This window comes from Anabrus simplex, chromosome 2 (assembly GCF_040414725.1).
Source record: "Anabrus simplex isolate iqAnaSimp1 chromosome 2, ASM4041472v1, whole genome shotgun sequence".
Lineage (NCBI taxonomy): Eukaryota > Metazoa > Arthropoda > Insecta > Orthoptera > Tettigoniidae > Anabrus > Anabrus simplex.
Window position 1 is genome coordinate 616,004,220 of NC_090266.1, and position 16,984 is coordinate 616,021,203.

The following is a 16,984-nucleotide window of genomic DNA, read 5'->3' on the forward strand; positions in this document are numbered from 1 at the left end:
TGTCCTGTCTCAACTCGTGGGCAATTAAGAGAGGATAATGGTGTACTTCAGTAAGGCCTTCTGTAAACTGGAAAGACATACAGTAGAACCTTGATAATTCAAAATTGGTTTATTCAAAATGCCACCTAATTTGAAAAATCTCTCGTTCTCGGAAACATGAGGTACAGTTTTGCATGTTATTTAAATTGTTTAATTCGAAGAACAACGTCGGTCCCAGTATTGAAATTCCGACTTTTAATTCAAACTTTTCCTTCATTTTGTTAAAAATAATATATTACAGTGTAATTTGAATTAAAAATTCTCCGCGTCATGATAGAGCGTCTTCCGGAACATGCAGGGGTATCTTTCCAAACTTTGACTTTGGTATGCCTACAGCGTGCTTCAGAGTTGCCAAGTTCTAGTGAAATAATAGTTCTTTTGTATCCTTGTAGTTACTCATTTTACTTTAAGTTTTATTGTGCGGTTATAAACTTCAACGTTATTATATTTTATTAATACCGAGTTTTAGTTTATTGTTATGGTATTTTAGTTTAGGGCACGTGTGTTCCTTTTTTGTGTTGCGAGATGGCTAAGCGTCTGTATTCTTCCAAGGCACTGAGCGAGAAAATGAGAATCATAAGGGAGATCGACAAAGGACAAATATAAAAAACTGAAATAGCTAAGGACTTTGGAATTCCTGTGTCCACGCTTTCAATGCTTCCAAAAAATCGTGAGAGGATAGAAGCTCAAGAAATGTAGGGTGTAAATACAGCAAGGTGAATGCTCATTGGAGGAGTTAAACACTCTGATTTGGAAGTGGAATTGATTGAGTGGTTTTGGCTTGTTGGAGCAAACAATACCCTGTTGATGGTGAGATTATTAAAGAGAAGGTGAATGAACTGGTGCTAAAGATGGGGCTTGAGTTTCATTGTTCAAACAGGAGGCTTCAGCGTTTTAAGGAATGGAGCAATATCACGTGGGAGGCAGTGTGCGGAGAAGCAGAATCAGTGAACACTAGTAATGCAGACAGTTGGCGAGAAAGCTGGGCTAAGATAATCAATATCTTCAGTGCTGATGAGACTGGATTGTTTTTTAATGCCGAGCCCAAACAGACTTATGGTTTTAAAGGAGAGAATTGCCATGGCAGGAAATCTTACAAGTCCTTCTCTGTTGCAGTGTGGACGGAAGCAAGAGACTTCCTCCCCTCGTCGTAGGCAAGTTGTTGTTAAGTCTTTGTAAAGTTCCAGAAGCCATGATGTTTTAAGGGCATCAGGCATTTTCCATGTAAGTACAAGTCGTCTAATAATTCCTGGGTGACAGGCAAAATTTTTGAGGAGTGATTGGTATGCCTTGCGCGCAAAATGGCATGCCAGTACAGAAAAATACTTCTGTTGTTTGATCAGTGCGCTGCACAAAAACTTAATTTTAAAACATGTGCGTCGTCTTTTTCTGCCAGCCAACACTACGAGCTACTTGCAGCCCCCTGATCAAGGTATGATTTCATCTCTGAAATGTATCTACAGAAAGCAACTGGTGTGTTACTTTCTCCTGAAGCTGCTAGAAATATTCCGACAGGAGAAATACGCAAGTGGAATGTGATTGATGCAGTGCGGAGTATGACCATTACCTGGGGTGCTATTCCTTCATCGACAATCAAGAACTGCTTTGTCAACTGTGGTTTTGGTTCATTAAATGAAGAAGAAGACAATGAAGATGAGTGGGATGAGTTACGGCAAAAGTCCGATGTCAGTATAACTTTCTCCGAATACATCGCCATAGACTATGTGGAGACTACTTCAAAAGAGCAGGATCTCGCCATGATGAACAGCTGTGATCACGTGATGCCAGAGTGAGATTCAACTACAGCTGATGTTGAACATGACGAAGATATGGCGTAGGCGACAACTGTTCCGTCAAAAAATGATGTACTTGCCACTCTAGCCGTGTTTGATTCTGTGATAAGTGAAGTTATTCTTCATATTTGTGTTAAATATATGTCTGGGTTTTTAAAGTTTGTTTTGTTGGTGTCGTGTGTTTCCAGTTTGGACAGTCTTATTGGCCCCCATCTGCAAGTGCTTTATACTTAAATCAAGTAAGTTATAACCTATTTGCCTAAATTGCATTGTGCGTATACAGGAGATTACTATTTGTCTTTGAATCGTGTTTTATTTTTCCCGGGTATCAGGTTACATTTGACATTGTATGGCGTTATCCAAGAGCATTATTTCAATAAATGCACCTTGTTTAATACATTTTGGAATTTTTTTTTTCCATGGCATTTGAAATGTTTAACTGTGAATCAAGGTGATTGTGCATGCATTAGAGGATCTTAGAAAATTTAGTGATGCAGCAAGGGTTGGCATTTCTGAATTTTGAGTTGGTGGCGGTTAATTCGAAATCACGTAATTCGAACTCCGATTTTAGCGTCCCAGCAACTTCGAATTAACAAGGTTTAGCTGTAATTGCATCACCTGGAAAGAGCAGCTAGCAATTGTGAAGCCGATTCATTGAGCATTTTCATAAGTACCTGTATGCCCAAGAATTTTCAATCAGGACTGGCCATGAATCATTCAGGTGGCTTCAAAATTTCAAGAACCCAGAAGGACAACTCGCACGTTGGCTTGAGAGGCCACAGCAGGGCAATTATGTGATTAAACACCGCATGGGTCACCTACATTCCAACGCCGATGCTCTGTCCCAGCGATCCTGTGGAAGGTGAGCATGAACTTCCCCCATGAAGGACTACTGTGGAGTTTGAAGGAAACTGGAGTTGTGACACCTGGACGAAAGCGCAGTGGGATGGCGAGGACATTGGACTACTGGCTGAGTGGAAGAGTACCCACGTTCCGAGGCATGGATGGTCACGTCTTTAAACGCAGCCCCTAACCTCTGTCATACTACTCACAATGGGATTTGCTGGTGTCCAGGGATGGACTGTTGATGTGCCTCTGGGGGCAGGTGGTTGTCCATTGAGGTATGGTGGTAGATGTCCGGAAGGAAATTCACAGGGAAACATTGGAAAGACACCTCGGGATCAAGGAATTTCAGGAGAGGTTTTACTGTGTAGGATGCCGAATGGACAGGGAAGACTTCAGCACAAAATGCAACGAATGTACAGTCAGCAAGGGACCAAGCCTGAAACACAACAGTCGATTGAAGACTTACAGCATGGGCGTGTCCCTTGAGAGAGTGGCAATTGGATGGTCACATGCCAGATCGAAGTACCATAAGAAACATGTTGAGAAATTAAAGTTTTAAGTTAAATTTAAAAATCTGCATTAGCCTTTTTTTTGTAATGCGGTATTTTGCATCAGCAGTTTATATAGTTGTACATTCGTGGTCCATATAGCAACTGTTTATGTTTGAAATGTCTGTTGTTTTTCCAGGTTTTAAGGAATAGGCTCCGTTTTGACATACAAGATACATTCAGTTCACTGGAACAACTTAATATTGAAGTTCATGTACTTGCTGGTCTTTGTATTTTACCAGTTAACAGTGCCCCATATTTTTAGTACTGCTTACTTGCAATGTTTATTCCATACTTGGGCATTACTAACAAATACAAATGAACAAAACAAATCAACTGATACGCTTAGAAATATAAATTGTTCATGTGGTTTCAACTCAAAACTGTGGATTATACCCGTCAAAATTATATTAAGTTAAATTGAAGACATCTAAAGACTCCCTCATGCGTTGCCTGATGAAGAATCTTCTTTCTTTCTCTACAAGTTGCTTGACGTCGCACAGACACTGATAGATCTTATGGCGACGATGGAACAGGAAAGGGCTAGGAATGAGAATGAAGCAGCCGTGGCCTTAATTAAGGTATAGCCTCAGCATTTGCCTGGTGTGAAAATGGGAAACCACAGAAAACCATCTTCAGGGTCGCCGGCAGTGGGGTTCGAACCCAATATCTCCTGAAGTATCTTCTTAATTAAGATTAAGGTGTATAACAATATTTGAAACATGGTCCATTTTGGAAAATTAATTATTCTTCTTCATAATCTCAAGCAAAATCAATCACAATTATTGTAAATACATGTGAAACATGCTTCCACTTGTAGATTCTTCTCCTACCTTGGCCTCATACAGATCTAAGGAGCGAGAACTGAAGTCATGGAGTGTCCTCTGATATTTCTACAGAGTATCTGGATGGGATTGTGCACTTCACTCGAGGATCATCAAAAGCCATAGGTCAATAGCACCACCTCAATCTAAAATATCTCCATATCTTGCTGAAAACCCACAAGTTGAGCCTCATTGGAATAATCTTTCTTGAACCTGAACTGCATTGTATCAAACCAGTGAGTAATTTCACTAACGTTTCAAATTTAATCAGAAAGAATGTTTTCTCAGAGCTTACATTCAACAAGTCGTTCCGTTGTACACGGAGCTAGTACAGCAACTTTCCATTCATTATGTGTAACTCCTTCAAGGAGTAACCATATAAGTACTTCAGCTTTGGTACTTTATTCCAACCCATTATCTTTAGTATATCCTCAGAAGTGTTATCTAGTCCAGCTACTTTTCTAACTTTCAGTTTTGTACCTTTCTTATAAATATTTTTATTATCATAGGTAAATTGCAGTACTTTGCAACTACCGTATTTACTTGTGTATTAGACCCCCGCCTTTTCGAGATGAAGAAAATGAAGACAAATCTTGCGTACAGGACCCCGCAACGTAATTCGTCATAGAAGAACAATGATTCTGCTTCAAAGCTGGTACAAGCCTTACTGCAGCTCTTATGACATCACACAAATTTGTAAATAGTTTCGTCCCTGCAACCTGCGCAATGAAAATGTGTTGAAGTCATGCGGTACATTTGTGTTTCATAGTTAAGAAGTGTCTGCCTCCGTAGCATAGGCTTACAGCAGCTTTGATGATGTTGCACAAATAAGTGAATAGTTTTGTGTCTGACCCGCGCATTGCAAACACGCATCAGTCGTGCTACAGTGGGGGATATAAGTATTCATGTAGCCTGATATCGACACAAAATTACTATTAATAATCTTGACCATGATGGTCAGGATTGGATCCGTATCCTAGTCAATACTATTTATTTATTTACCTTTCACCTTAACATCTAGTACATGTTTTGAGAATATTATGCATTCTCTTCCTCAGCTAGTGGATTAAAATTCAGTATACAATAAGACCTGACTAAAATAGGGGGGGTTTCTGTGTCGGAGCGACGTAAAGCCCCTAGAAAAAAAAAAAAAAAAAAAAAATAGGGGGGTCCCCATTAAAAATTCAAAACAATGAGTATTACAATGTAACACTTAAAAATTTGGATAGTACAAACATAGAATTAAAATCCCATTTTGTCAAGTACAAATTAAAAACACAATATAGTAATGTCTAATTAAATACAACGTCTTGTGATGATGTGCATTCACAGTGTCCTTGAAGTTGCCTTGCGTAGTTCAAAAAAGTTGAGTTAGGAATGAATGAAATTGCATTAAAACTTGAAGTCCTGCCGATATCCACCGTTAATGGGTGTTAAAATTATGTCTATTTAAATTAAAATATTGGACACAGCGTCATATAATGATGTGAATTTACGGTGTCCTAGGAATTGTAATACTATCTTGCGTAGTTCAATTGGATTTGTACAAGAATAAATGAAGTTGCGTTAAAACTTGGAATCCTGCCACTATCTTCGGTTGATAGATGTATTATGCAGCCAGGTTGAAAATAGGTTAAAATGGTCTATAAAAAGGAAATGAAATAGAAATTAACAAAAATGCTCCGACATAAACAAATGAGAATACAACGGGGTAAAAATATTAAACCTTACCAGTGTGATGATGTAAATATTACGTGTGGCATGCATGTGTTAGATAGATGTGAAGGCAACTGATGTTGTATGGCAACTGGTTACGGAATTACATTTTAAGTGTTACATTGTAATACTCATTGTTTTGAATTTTTAATGGGGGCCCCTCCTATTTTAGTCAGGTCTTATTGTATACTGAATTTTAATCCACTAGCTGGGGAAGAGAATGCATAATATTCTCGAAACATGTACTAGATGTTAAGGTGAAAGGGAAATAAATAAATAGTATTGACTAGGCGGACCATCTTCCAACATATTTACTGTTACTAAGTCAATACGGATCCAATCCCGACCATCATGGTCAAGATTATTAATAATGATTATGCCAGCCAGGCTAGAAAAATGATAAACAAATTTAAGAACACCAAGGTTAAAATTCTTAGTATTTCAAAAGACCTGAACTTTCTTAAGAAATGTATTAAAAGTTACGTTATACCTAAACATTTGAATTCCGTACAAAAGAGAGGTAGATTGCTGCGTCATGAAATGAGAACACAGCGGAAAGTAAATCACTTGTGGATTAAAGATGAAATCAGGTTCTTTCACCTTAAAAAAACGAAGCTGAACAACACGCTTTATGAATTACACCTACTCATCACTAGTCAAATTTCAACTCTGGAATGGGAGGAGCCGCAATTTAACATTGACCTCTCATTATTTACAATATTGAAGAAAAAACAAGATATTCTAGATAGAAAATACCAGAGGCTCATTGAAGACAAATGCATCACCAAAGATGAAATGCGAAACAACAACACATACACGACAACACACACATTTTATCCGCAACTCAAAAACCTGACCAACGTTGATTTCAACGATGACGAAGTCGAAATCTTAAGTAAGGGTCCCAAACATAAGTGGCCACATACGAGTAAGACTGTCCAAAATAGAGAACTAGTGAAACTGATAGCGGAATCTGAAGTAGCAATTGCAGAGGTACCTATAGACGAACAAGAGAACATGAGGTTCGAGGCTAAAAATAAAATTTGTAAAATAATGGAACATAAAACCATCGCAGATACCCACACAAATAACAATCTCCGAAAGATTAATAAGATCAAAGGTAATAACATAATTGTCACGAAGGCTGACAAGGGTAACACTATAGTTTTAATGAATAAAGATGATTACATCAGTAAAACGAATTATTTCTTGAAGGGAGACAACTTCCGTCAGATAAAGGAGGACCCCACAAACAACATGCAAAAGACTTTCAAACAGATTTTAGCTAACACTAATTTTTTGATGAATTCGAATGAAACAAAACGCTTGGTAAATATGAACCCAGGATTACCGAAATTGAGGGCAACAGTCCTACATATAAAACGGCCAAATTTGTACACACGTTTTTAAAGAAACATTACAGATTTAATGTAGATACAAGTCTCCGCAATACCATAGATTTTTGTGATAGGACAAAAAATTTAATTTTATCGCAATATAATACTATCCATAGCTTTTATGTGAAATATGTGTATTCGAATATTCCGATCACGGAGACTATCAACATTGTTAAGAACAACCTAAACACACATAGTTCGTTGAGTAAAGTAGAAATTGATGAATTCATCAACTTGTTAAAGTTCATATTAGAAAACAACTTTTTTACTTTCAACAACAACGTGTACAAACAAGTTAATGGGTTGGCCATGGGATCACCAGCGTCTGGTATCCTTGCAGGTATATTTATGGACCATATGGAATCTAATAGAATAGTCGGTAAAATAAAAGGATTAGACTTATGGTTAAGGTTTGTTGATGACGCGTTCGCTATCATTAACGAACAAGAACTCAAGCCAAATGAACTGTTAGACCAATTAAACAACCTTGATAAACATATAATGTTTACAATCGAGTCGGAAGATAATAAAAGTCTAAACTACCTAGACGTAACATTAACTAGAGACAATAAAAACCTGATTTACCAAGTATTTAGAAAACCTACACACACAGATGTTGTTATTAGGAAAGACTCGAACCACCCAGGAGAACATAAGAAAGCGGCATTTTACAGCTTCATCAATAGAGCAGTAAGAATACCATTAAACAGAAATGATTTTAATAAAGAGATGAACATTATACAAGATATTGCCAAAAGAAACGGTTACCCCAAAAGCTATGTCAATAGGATAAAGAGTAAGGTCGTGAATAGACCTAACACTCTACTTGTAAATAAGGAAGAAAAAAAGAAATTCGCTACATTCACTTACATTAATAAACAATCGTACAGTTTGGTTCAACTATTTAGGAAACACAATATCCATGTATCCTTTAGGACAGATAATAATAATAATAATAATTTATTGTTCATTTCGAATAGCGTAAACACCAACAGTAGGTTCAATAAGTCAGGAGTATACAAACTGTCGTGCCAAGCTTGCGGAAAAAAATATGTCGGACAGTCAGGTAGAAGTGTGGTGGTACGGTATAAAGAGCATGTCAATGCACGAAAACATTCTAGATACTCTGCGATGTGTGAACACATGCATGAAAGCAACCATCATTTCACAAATATTGAACGTGATATGACTTTATTACATTCATTAAGCAAAGGCAAACAAATGAATGCCCTAGAGAAATTAGAAATATACAAATTGCAAAAATTTGATAATGAGAACAGCCTAAATGAACACATTGCAGAAGACAATCAGTTGTTTAAATTGGTAACCCAATACCCTAGTAAGAGGCCAAATGATGTCAAGCGTGTAATGGGGAAGTATGACTGTAGTATCAGGGGCGGTTCCTTCCACCCCTCTTTCCTTCCACCACGCAACCCAATGTAATTCCGTAACCAGATGCCATACAACATCAGGTGCCTTCACATCTATCTAACACATGCATGCCACACGTAATATTTACATCATCACACTGGTAAGGTTTAATATTTTTACCCAGTTGTATTCTCATTTGTTCATGTCGGAGCATTTTTGTTAATTTCTATTTCATTTCCTTTTTATAGACCATTTTAACCTATTTTCAACCTGGCTGCATAATACATCTATCAACCGAAGATAATGGCAGGACTCCAAGTTTTAACGCAACTTCATTTATTCTTGTACAAATCCAATTGAACTACGCATGATAGTATTACAATTCCTAGGACACCGTAAATTCACATCATTATATGACGCTGTGTCCAATATTTTAATTTAAATAGACATAATTTTAACACCCATTAACGGTGGATATCAGCAGGACTTCAGGTTTTAATGCAATTTCATTCATTCCTAACTCAACTTTTTTGAACTACGCAAGGCAACTTCAAGGACACTGTAAATGCATATCATCACAAGACGTTGTGTTTAATTAGACATTACTATATTGTGTTTTTAATTTGTACTTGACAAAATGGGATTTTAATTCTATGTTTGTACTATCCAAATTTTTAAGTGTTACATTGTAATACTCATTGTTTTGAATTTTTAATGGGGCCCCCCTATTTTTTTTCTAGGGGCTTTACGTCGCTCCGACACAGAAACCCCCCCTATTTTAGTCAGGTCTTATTGTATACTGAATTTTAATCCACTAGCTGAGGAAGAGAATGCATAATATTCTCGAAACATGTACTAGATGTTAAGGTGAAAGGTAAATAAATAAATAGTATTGACTAGGCGGACCATCTTCCAACATATTTACTGACAAAATTACTAATTGTCTTATGTACACAATTCAGATGACTAAAACATAAACGGAGATGCTTCATCACAAATCGTCGTAAACGACACAATGTGAATAAAAAGCAAAAGTTTGTAAATAATAACGAAATACATAATTAGTCTGGATTAACCCAGTGACATAAGTATTCATACTTCTGTACTTCAAGTGTACAGGCAGTGGATACATCCCCCTCCCTGTTCAGTGCCCAGCAGTTGTCGATGAGCAGTGCACAGCACAGCACCGGTACAGAGTACAAGCTGGTATTGTTAGCCGAATGGTGCGCAAGACCAAGGAAACTACGGTTGATGAGGGGGAGATTATGGTATGGCTTCGTAATCAAAATAAATCATATTCTGAAATCGCAGATGTAGTAAATACAAGCTGTGCTACATTCCAAAGTGTTATATGGTGATTTAAAACAAATAGAACCCTTGTAAACAGCGAAAGATCAGGCCGACCATACAACTTGACGACTTGAGAAACGAGGATGGTAGTGAAAACAGTCGTGAAGAATCCGAAGATAAGTGCGATGGAAATAAAAGCCTGTAGATATTCATAAATGTGGCAAGATTTCCTGTTATTTATTTTTATTCTTTCCGTAGTGGTACTTCTGGCACTGTCCGGGCACTTGATAGTATATCTAATCTAAAATGCGATCTCTTATCTCATTTAGAGCTGTTTAGGTAAAGCCTGATGGTGATAAATGTAGAGAACAAGCATGAAATTGCTTAAAAATAAAGGTCTGGCTTTCAACAGCCGCAGTTAAGCAAAGAATGCTTTCAGTCACTATGTATTACATTCGGAAGTACAACTCTTAACATACGCTAGTTATCAGCTGGTGGTTTGGCACGCTTTCTACAGCACGTCTTTATTTGGAAGGGGTGGCTTCTGCTACACATACACCTATTGGGAATATCAGAGACCATCTCCATAAACCATTCGGGAATAGATTCTCACTGTTTGACTCTGTTGTCGGAAACAAAACTATTTTTAAAAGTTTCAGAAAATAAATAAATAGTATTGACTAGGCGGACCATCTTCCAACATATTTACTGACAAAATTACTAATTGTCTTATGTACACAATTCAGATGACTAAAACATAAACATTCCATGACATGTGGAATGACGACACGCTATTAGGGAAGTTGGCGGCACAAGATGATAATTCAAATGAAAGCAGCGATCAGGTTTACTCAGTGGTAGGCCTACTGCTCAACTGACAGAGAAAAATGACTGGCCATTAACTTCTTTTGTATCAATATTGCATAATATGATAATATGACACCCGTTTCTGTACAGGGTTGATATGAAGTGAGAAGAATCTTCGTAGCTATTTTTTACTACCGTATGCCCTTCCAGATGATACGAATGGCGTGATATGAGTAACTAAAATTGACTACATTTACATTAAATATAGGCCTAAAAGTCGCATTCACCATTTATAATCGTTTTGCATTTAGAAATACTGCCCTCCAACAAAAATAACCAGTAAAACTCTGAATTCATTCATCAGATTATTAAAGAATAGTGTAGAATATTTACATGTGTTCATTTGAGGTTATTACATATTGGAAACCCCAGTTTGACTTATCATTCCTTACCACCTTTAAGGTACATATCTGTTTTCACGTTACTAAAATATTGTTTCAGTTCATCCCATAGGCTTTTTTCAATTTTTACTTACCATTCTCCACCAAACATAATTGCTTTTTAAAAGTCCTTCATGCTTCTCTTATTAACCATGTAGTACTGTTTAATAGTCCCTACTTCTACAACCTTCCTTTTTATCACATTTTTTTAAAACTATGATTAAAACAGGCCGGGCTGAGTGCCTCAGACGGTTAAGGCGCTGGCCTTCTGACCCCAACTTGTTGAAGGTGCTCAAATACGTCAGCCTCGTGTCGGTAGATTTACTGGCACGTAAAAGAACTCCCGCGGAACTAAATTCCGGCACCTCGGCGTCTCCGAAAACCGTAAAAGTAGTTAGTGGGATGTAAAGCAAATAACACTATATAATAATAAGAATTATTATTATTTCTCTAACTCACCTAGTGTTTAGTTTTCCTTTTCTCTAAAGGTGAATATGTTGTGGATTGGCACTACCTATGTAGTACCGATCAGTAGTAACTGATCATTGTTGTTATTATTTGAGCTCAATATTTAAATAACTGCTCCAAATCATCCCTCACAAGAGGTTGTTCGGGACACATTGGAGGCTGTTATTTTAGATTATAATTGTTTGACATCAAAACTCATGATATACAAAAAAAACTGCTAATACCACGAAGATGTAGTTGCCCGTTACTGCTCTGTATTTTGCCCTTTTATTGCGCACAGCCATTTCTGCTGCTGAACCAGCAGCCTTGCCAATGTGAGGCAAATGCGATCGTGCTAATGTATCCACAAATGTGGCATCCCACAGGAGAGATCTGCCTTTGTTCCATGAGACTAAAGTCGGACCATCAGGGCGTTTTCCGTCTGTGCAACTAATTCCACTCGGTTCTAGGACAGAAGGGACATCGATAGATGTAAAAGCTCTTTTGATAATGTCATTAATTGAACAGTGTCTTGAAAATCGACCAGCACTCTTAGGGCAACTTAAAGCATGGAGGCCATAGACGTAGACTTCCACTCCACATATGCACTTATGTGACTGGCATATTTTGCAACCAAGATGTAAGCCAATTGCGATTTTGAACGACATGTTATCCATAAGTGTGCCACATTGGGTGATGGAAAAGCCTTAAGCCATGAGCCTGCTTCCTTTTCCTGGATAGCAAGATGTCGTGCTTGATCAATTTCTGTTCGACATAACAAAACCAAAGAATCGAAAATTCGACGGGTGTTTATCATATCCCAACTTCTTTGTGAATCCTGGGATGGTGGAGGTCTCAAGTTATTTGTCATGATATTCCAGTGATATCTTGCATCAACCAGATGGCATATCGCGACATCACCGTAATCAGAGAACAGAGACTTGATAAAGTCAGATACTCCATGAGCGGAAGCAAGAAAAGCGGGAATGGAAATATCACTTAATCTGCAAATTCCGAGGCCTCCAAATCTTATTGGTAAACACGCCAGGGTACAGATATTTTCCTCAAACGATATATTTAGTAGAGACTCGAGGCAACTTCTTGTCAAATCATCAGCCTGAGCAAGGAACGAAGGAAATAACGATAGAGGTGTGGTCCGCAGAAAGTAATTGAACTTTGGAATAATAATACAGTTCTTCATAAGAAGTATGCCATGTGAGAATTGATCGCTCGGAGACCATCATACAGCCTCATTAGTTCTGTTAGCTTTTGCTTCGCAATTTCCTCCACGGCCTCAACTGTAAGCAGTGATCGAAGCAAGGATAGACTGGAATTTGTTGTAACGTGATTAACGGGAACAATGTCTTGAAATGCACAAACTGTTGTCTCATCTCTTGTGGAACAGAAGTAGATTTCACATTTATGCAGATTAACTTCCAAACCAATGTTTTTACACCCAGTGATAATTTTCTTTAGATCCATAAGAACCGTATCAGGATCACCGCCGATGGTTCCGTTATCCAAATAAAATAAGTTAAGAAGCTATTCAAGTCTGCGATGACAGGCTGGAGTCTGATAAGCCCAACTTAGCACACTGGAGCAAAATGCTGGCAACCAGGAATGAATCAGCTGGTAAATTTACAATGTCCAATAAGGGACCAACTATATTGGTATTATAAATTTACTCATTCAGAATAAATATTTCAGGTTCCCTATGGGAATCATCATCATCATCTGATGACCAGGCAGGCGGAATCAGTGTGTTCTTTCCTAGTAAATCACTACTATGTATATCCTATTATTTTTTTCATATTTATTTCTTTGCTTGTTGGTGTTCAAGCCCGTTATTGTATGTAAAATAACTTATTTTAATACTACGTCTAACTTCCATTCCTGTCAACTTTTGGAAATAAAAAATAGGAAGATTTTTAAATTCTTGGATTTCATTACATATATTGCGCCATGGTCTAGGTGAAAAAAGGGACACGATAAAAGGCATACATATATCTACAGTTACAATGCAAATTGACCATTAAATTTAAAATCTCAAACTAAGGAAACATAAAAATGGTTGCAAGTAAATGTACCTAATCATTCTCATTTTATGACACATGCGAATAATACTTATATCACACTGACCCACGCAACAAAATGTATAATAGTTTCCTTTGTTAGATGGTAAAATGAACAGATATTTATAGGTATCAATGAACACTTGGAGATAAGGTTTGTTATATTGTTTGGCCATAACCTGAAGAGAAAATACCAGAATCTGTCACCGACACAACTTCCTGAAATACACTCAGCTCATTAAAATTATGCACCGAAATACGCGAAACTTCCACATACAAAACGATTCAATATGTCTCATATATTAACGTAAGACTTTGACAGAAGGGGAAAGCACACAAACACAAGAAAAAGAAGTGGCCTACAGCTCCAACAAAACTATGCACAGAAACGATGCTAACAGCGCACGAACCGCACAGTAACAAACTCGTTCTTTCATCCCGACTAACTGAGTCGCTTTCGCGCGCTTGTCTCTCTTGCTTGTAGGATGATTGCATCCTGAATCCCCAGCTCTAAAGCACACAAACTGCTGTGGTTAGCCGGAAGACACGATACACTCGCGAAATAAAGCATCAAATAATTACGCTTGAAAATGAGGTCTCGTAAATTACATCAACACATGAGAATTTAGCCTTTATCCTAGGGGAACATTATTGACCGTACTGGAGGTTGAATTGGTCAAAAATAGTAAGAAGTAAAAATAAATCGGAAGGCAAGTTAAAAAACGGAACATTTCCAGGTAAATCGGAAGGGTTGGCAGGTATGAACATCATATGTTTACGCTCTTCAAAATAATGTAGAATGTGGAACTTATGGTAATATAGTTATTTATGGCACTCAGCTTCTACCAACCTAAAAACATCCCATCAGGAGCCTCTTTCAGTACATGTAAAACAGTTATGTACTTAAATCACTTACCGTATGGCTATACTGCACCATGTAGGGGAATCATTTCATCTGTTGACTGATTCTTGAATGACAGTGATTCTTTCAGGAATGGAATTGTCTATTTGAATGGTGGGCCCCTTATCCGAGCACATTTTCATCTTAGAATTGTTTAAATAAAAATAAAGAAATTCAACATAGTATGAAATAAACGTTATGTGCATTACAGACAAAGGTGTTGACGTATTTTTTGAAATTCTGGCCTCACATGACCGGCTTAGCTCTAAATATCTGAAATCTTGCGTTAAACCTTTTGGCCCTGGTAAAGTAAAAAACTATTTTAGTATTGTTATACTTGAAGAATGCTTGTTTTCCTTGCAGGCTATGGCACAGGATGGTGGCCCACTTAAGAGTATCGCTGAAGACAGTCTAGAGGAAGTGGACATTAGCATCGGAAGTACGGTGAGATATACATTGTTTCTAATTAATATTGCTGTCATATTGACATAGTACTTTTGGAACTTGAAACATCCTTTGATTGTTGGCTGACGGTGAGGGCAAAGTCAACTCGAGTACACATAATATTTTGGTCGACAGTAGTACAGTACAACACAAGGTTAGCAAACTCAGGATGCATCACTCAAGAGTGTTCCTGCCAGCCAGATGGCAGAAGCCAGAAATGTGCATCAGTGGTTCACATCATGATGCGTTCAAACCATGGTAGGCAGATTCGTGCCGGAAATAAACCTCTCATGACTGTTATTATGTTGATGGTAGATACTTTCTTTGGATAACGATTTTGACATATTTACAACCTTACCTAGGACAGCGTTCATATCAGGCAGATATAATTTTGAGTTTTATGATCATGAGATTTCAGTATAACAAATATTTTTCATAAGTCTCTCTATTGCAATCTAATGCATGCTAGTTCTGTGGATTTCTTTTTCTTCTTTCTTCTCGCCTGTTGTAATCCCACTGTTGTGCACTCTCAAACAACAATCACCACCACCTACCATTTTCTGTGTCCATCAGTTCTCTCTGCTATTCAGGCACTCAGTGGATATGTATTGACCAACATTTTTTAATGAAATGTCGCATCTCCTTATTTGCAATTTTATTTCTTGTAGGAGGAAGGTGCAGAAACTCTTGAAAGTACTGAGGATGTACTTGTGGAAGAAGAAAATAGTGACTGGACAGCAGTAACCAGGAGGAGAAGAAGATAGCAAATTCTCCATATCGATATTGTTATAGTTAAATATTCATCCTCAGAATTACATCATCTGCTATGTACCCTCTTACCTCTGTTCATTGAATTTTATATCTTACCTTTCTCTAAGCGCCAGGCTGAGTGGCTCAGACGATTGAGGTGCTGGCTTCTGACCCCAACATGGCCGGTTCGATCCTGGCTCATTCTAGTGGTATTTGAAGGTGCTCAAATACATCAGCCTCGTGTCAGTAGATCTAGCGACACGTAAAAACTCCCGCGGGACTAAATTCCCGCACCTCTGTGTCTCTGAAAACCGTAAAAGTAGTTAGTGGGATGTAAAGCAAATAATACTATAATAATAATAATAATAATAATAATTATTATTATTATTATTATTATTATTATTTCTCTAAGTCACCTAGTGTTTAGTTTTCCTTTTCTCTAAAGGTGAATATATTGTGGATTGGCACTACCTATGTAGTACCTATCAGTAGTAACTTATCATTGTTATTATCTGAGCTCCAAATCACCCCTCACAAGAGATTGTTCGGGACACATTGGAGGCTGTTATTTTAGATTATAATTGTTTGACATCAAAACTCATGATATACCAAAAAAAAAAAAAAAAAACCCAAACATTACTAAGAACATCGCCATTGCTTCAAAAATTCACTTTGCTCTTTTGCTTGAATCATAAGAAAAACTGCTGTTGTTGTCTGAACTCTTGTAATTTGCACCTGTATTTTGACCAACTTCTGGACTTCATGGTTCTTCTTGAAATTGCCATTTGAAATATTTCTTTACTGAATTGCTTGGTATTTCCTTAGCAAGTTTTTGTAGAGGTCATGTTTCCTTATGATGTGTGAAACAATTCAAATTATAATTTATAATCTGTGTACAGTTTTCACATTCTTTATTTTTTCAAGGTATGCTGGTAGCTGCTTGAAAACCTCTTTGAGATTTAGTGAATAGATCTGCATTCTTGTATCCTGCATTTTGTTTTGTTTTTTATGGATTATGAATATAAACAACTTTTTTGGAGAGCACCTAACTTCCTCTGTCTCTACCATCTGTAGCTCACTCTGTGGATCATTGCAGCCTCCAGATCCCAAGGCGTTTGTAGCGTGGAAAGACTATTTACAGTTTGCTTTACGTCGCATCTACACAGACAGGTTTTATGGTGACTATGGAATAGGAAAGGGCTAGGAGTGGGAAGGAAGTGGCTGTGGCCTTAATTAAGATACAGCCCAGTATTTGCCTGGTGTGAAAATGGAAAACCACAGAAAAAGCATCTTCAGGGC

The 16,984-nt window shown here is 37.5% G+C and overlaps 1 protein-coding gene across 5 annotated transcripts in view; it reads left to right on the forward strand.

Annotated features, from left to right (window-relative positions):
* LOC136862960 (pre-rRNA-processing protein TSR2 homolog) overlaps positions 1 to 16,576 on the forward strand; it is a 42,984-nt gene extending 26,408 nt beyond the window's left edge. For all 5 annotated transcript variants that reach the window (XM_067139262.2, XM_067139259.2, XM_067139260.2 and 2 more), the window contains 2 exons: positions 14,855 to 14,935; positions 15,604 to 16,576. In XM_067139262.2, coding sequence (XP_066995363.2) covers positions 14,855 to 14,935; positions 15,604 to 15,699 — 177 coding nt within the window. In that variant the 3' untranslated portion in view covers positions 15,700 to 16,576. The remainder of the gene's footprint in view (positions 1 to 14,854; positions 14,936 to 15,603) is intronic.
* Positions 16,577 to 16,984: the final 408 nt, after the last annotated feature.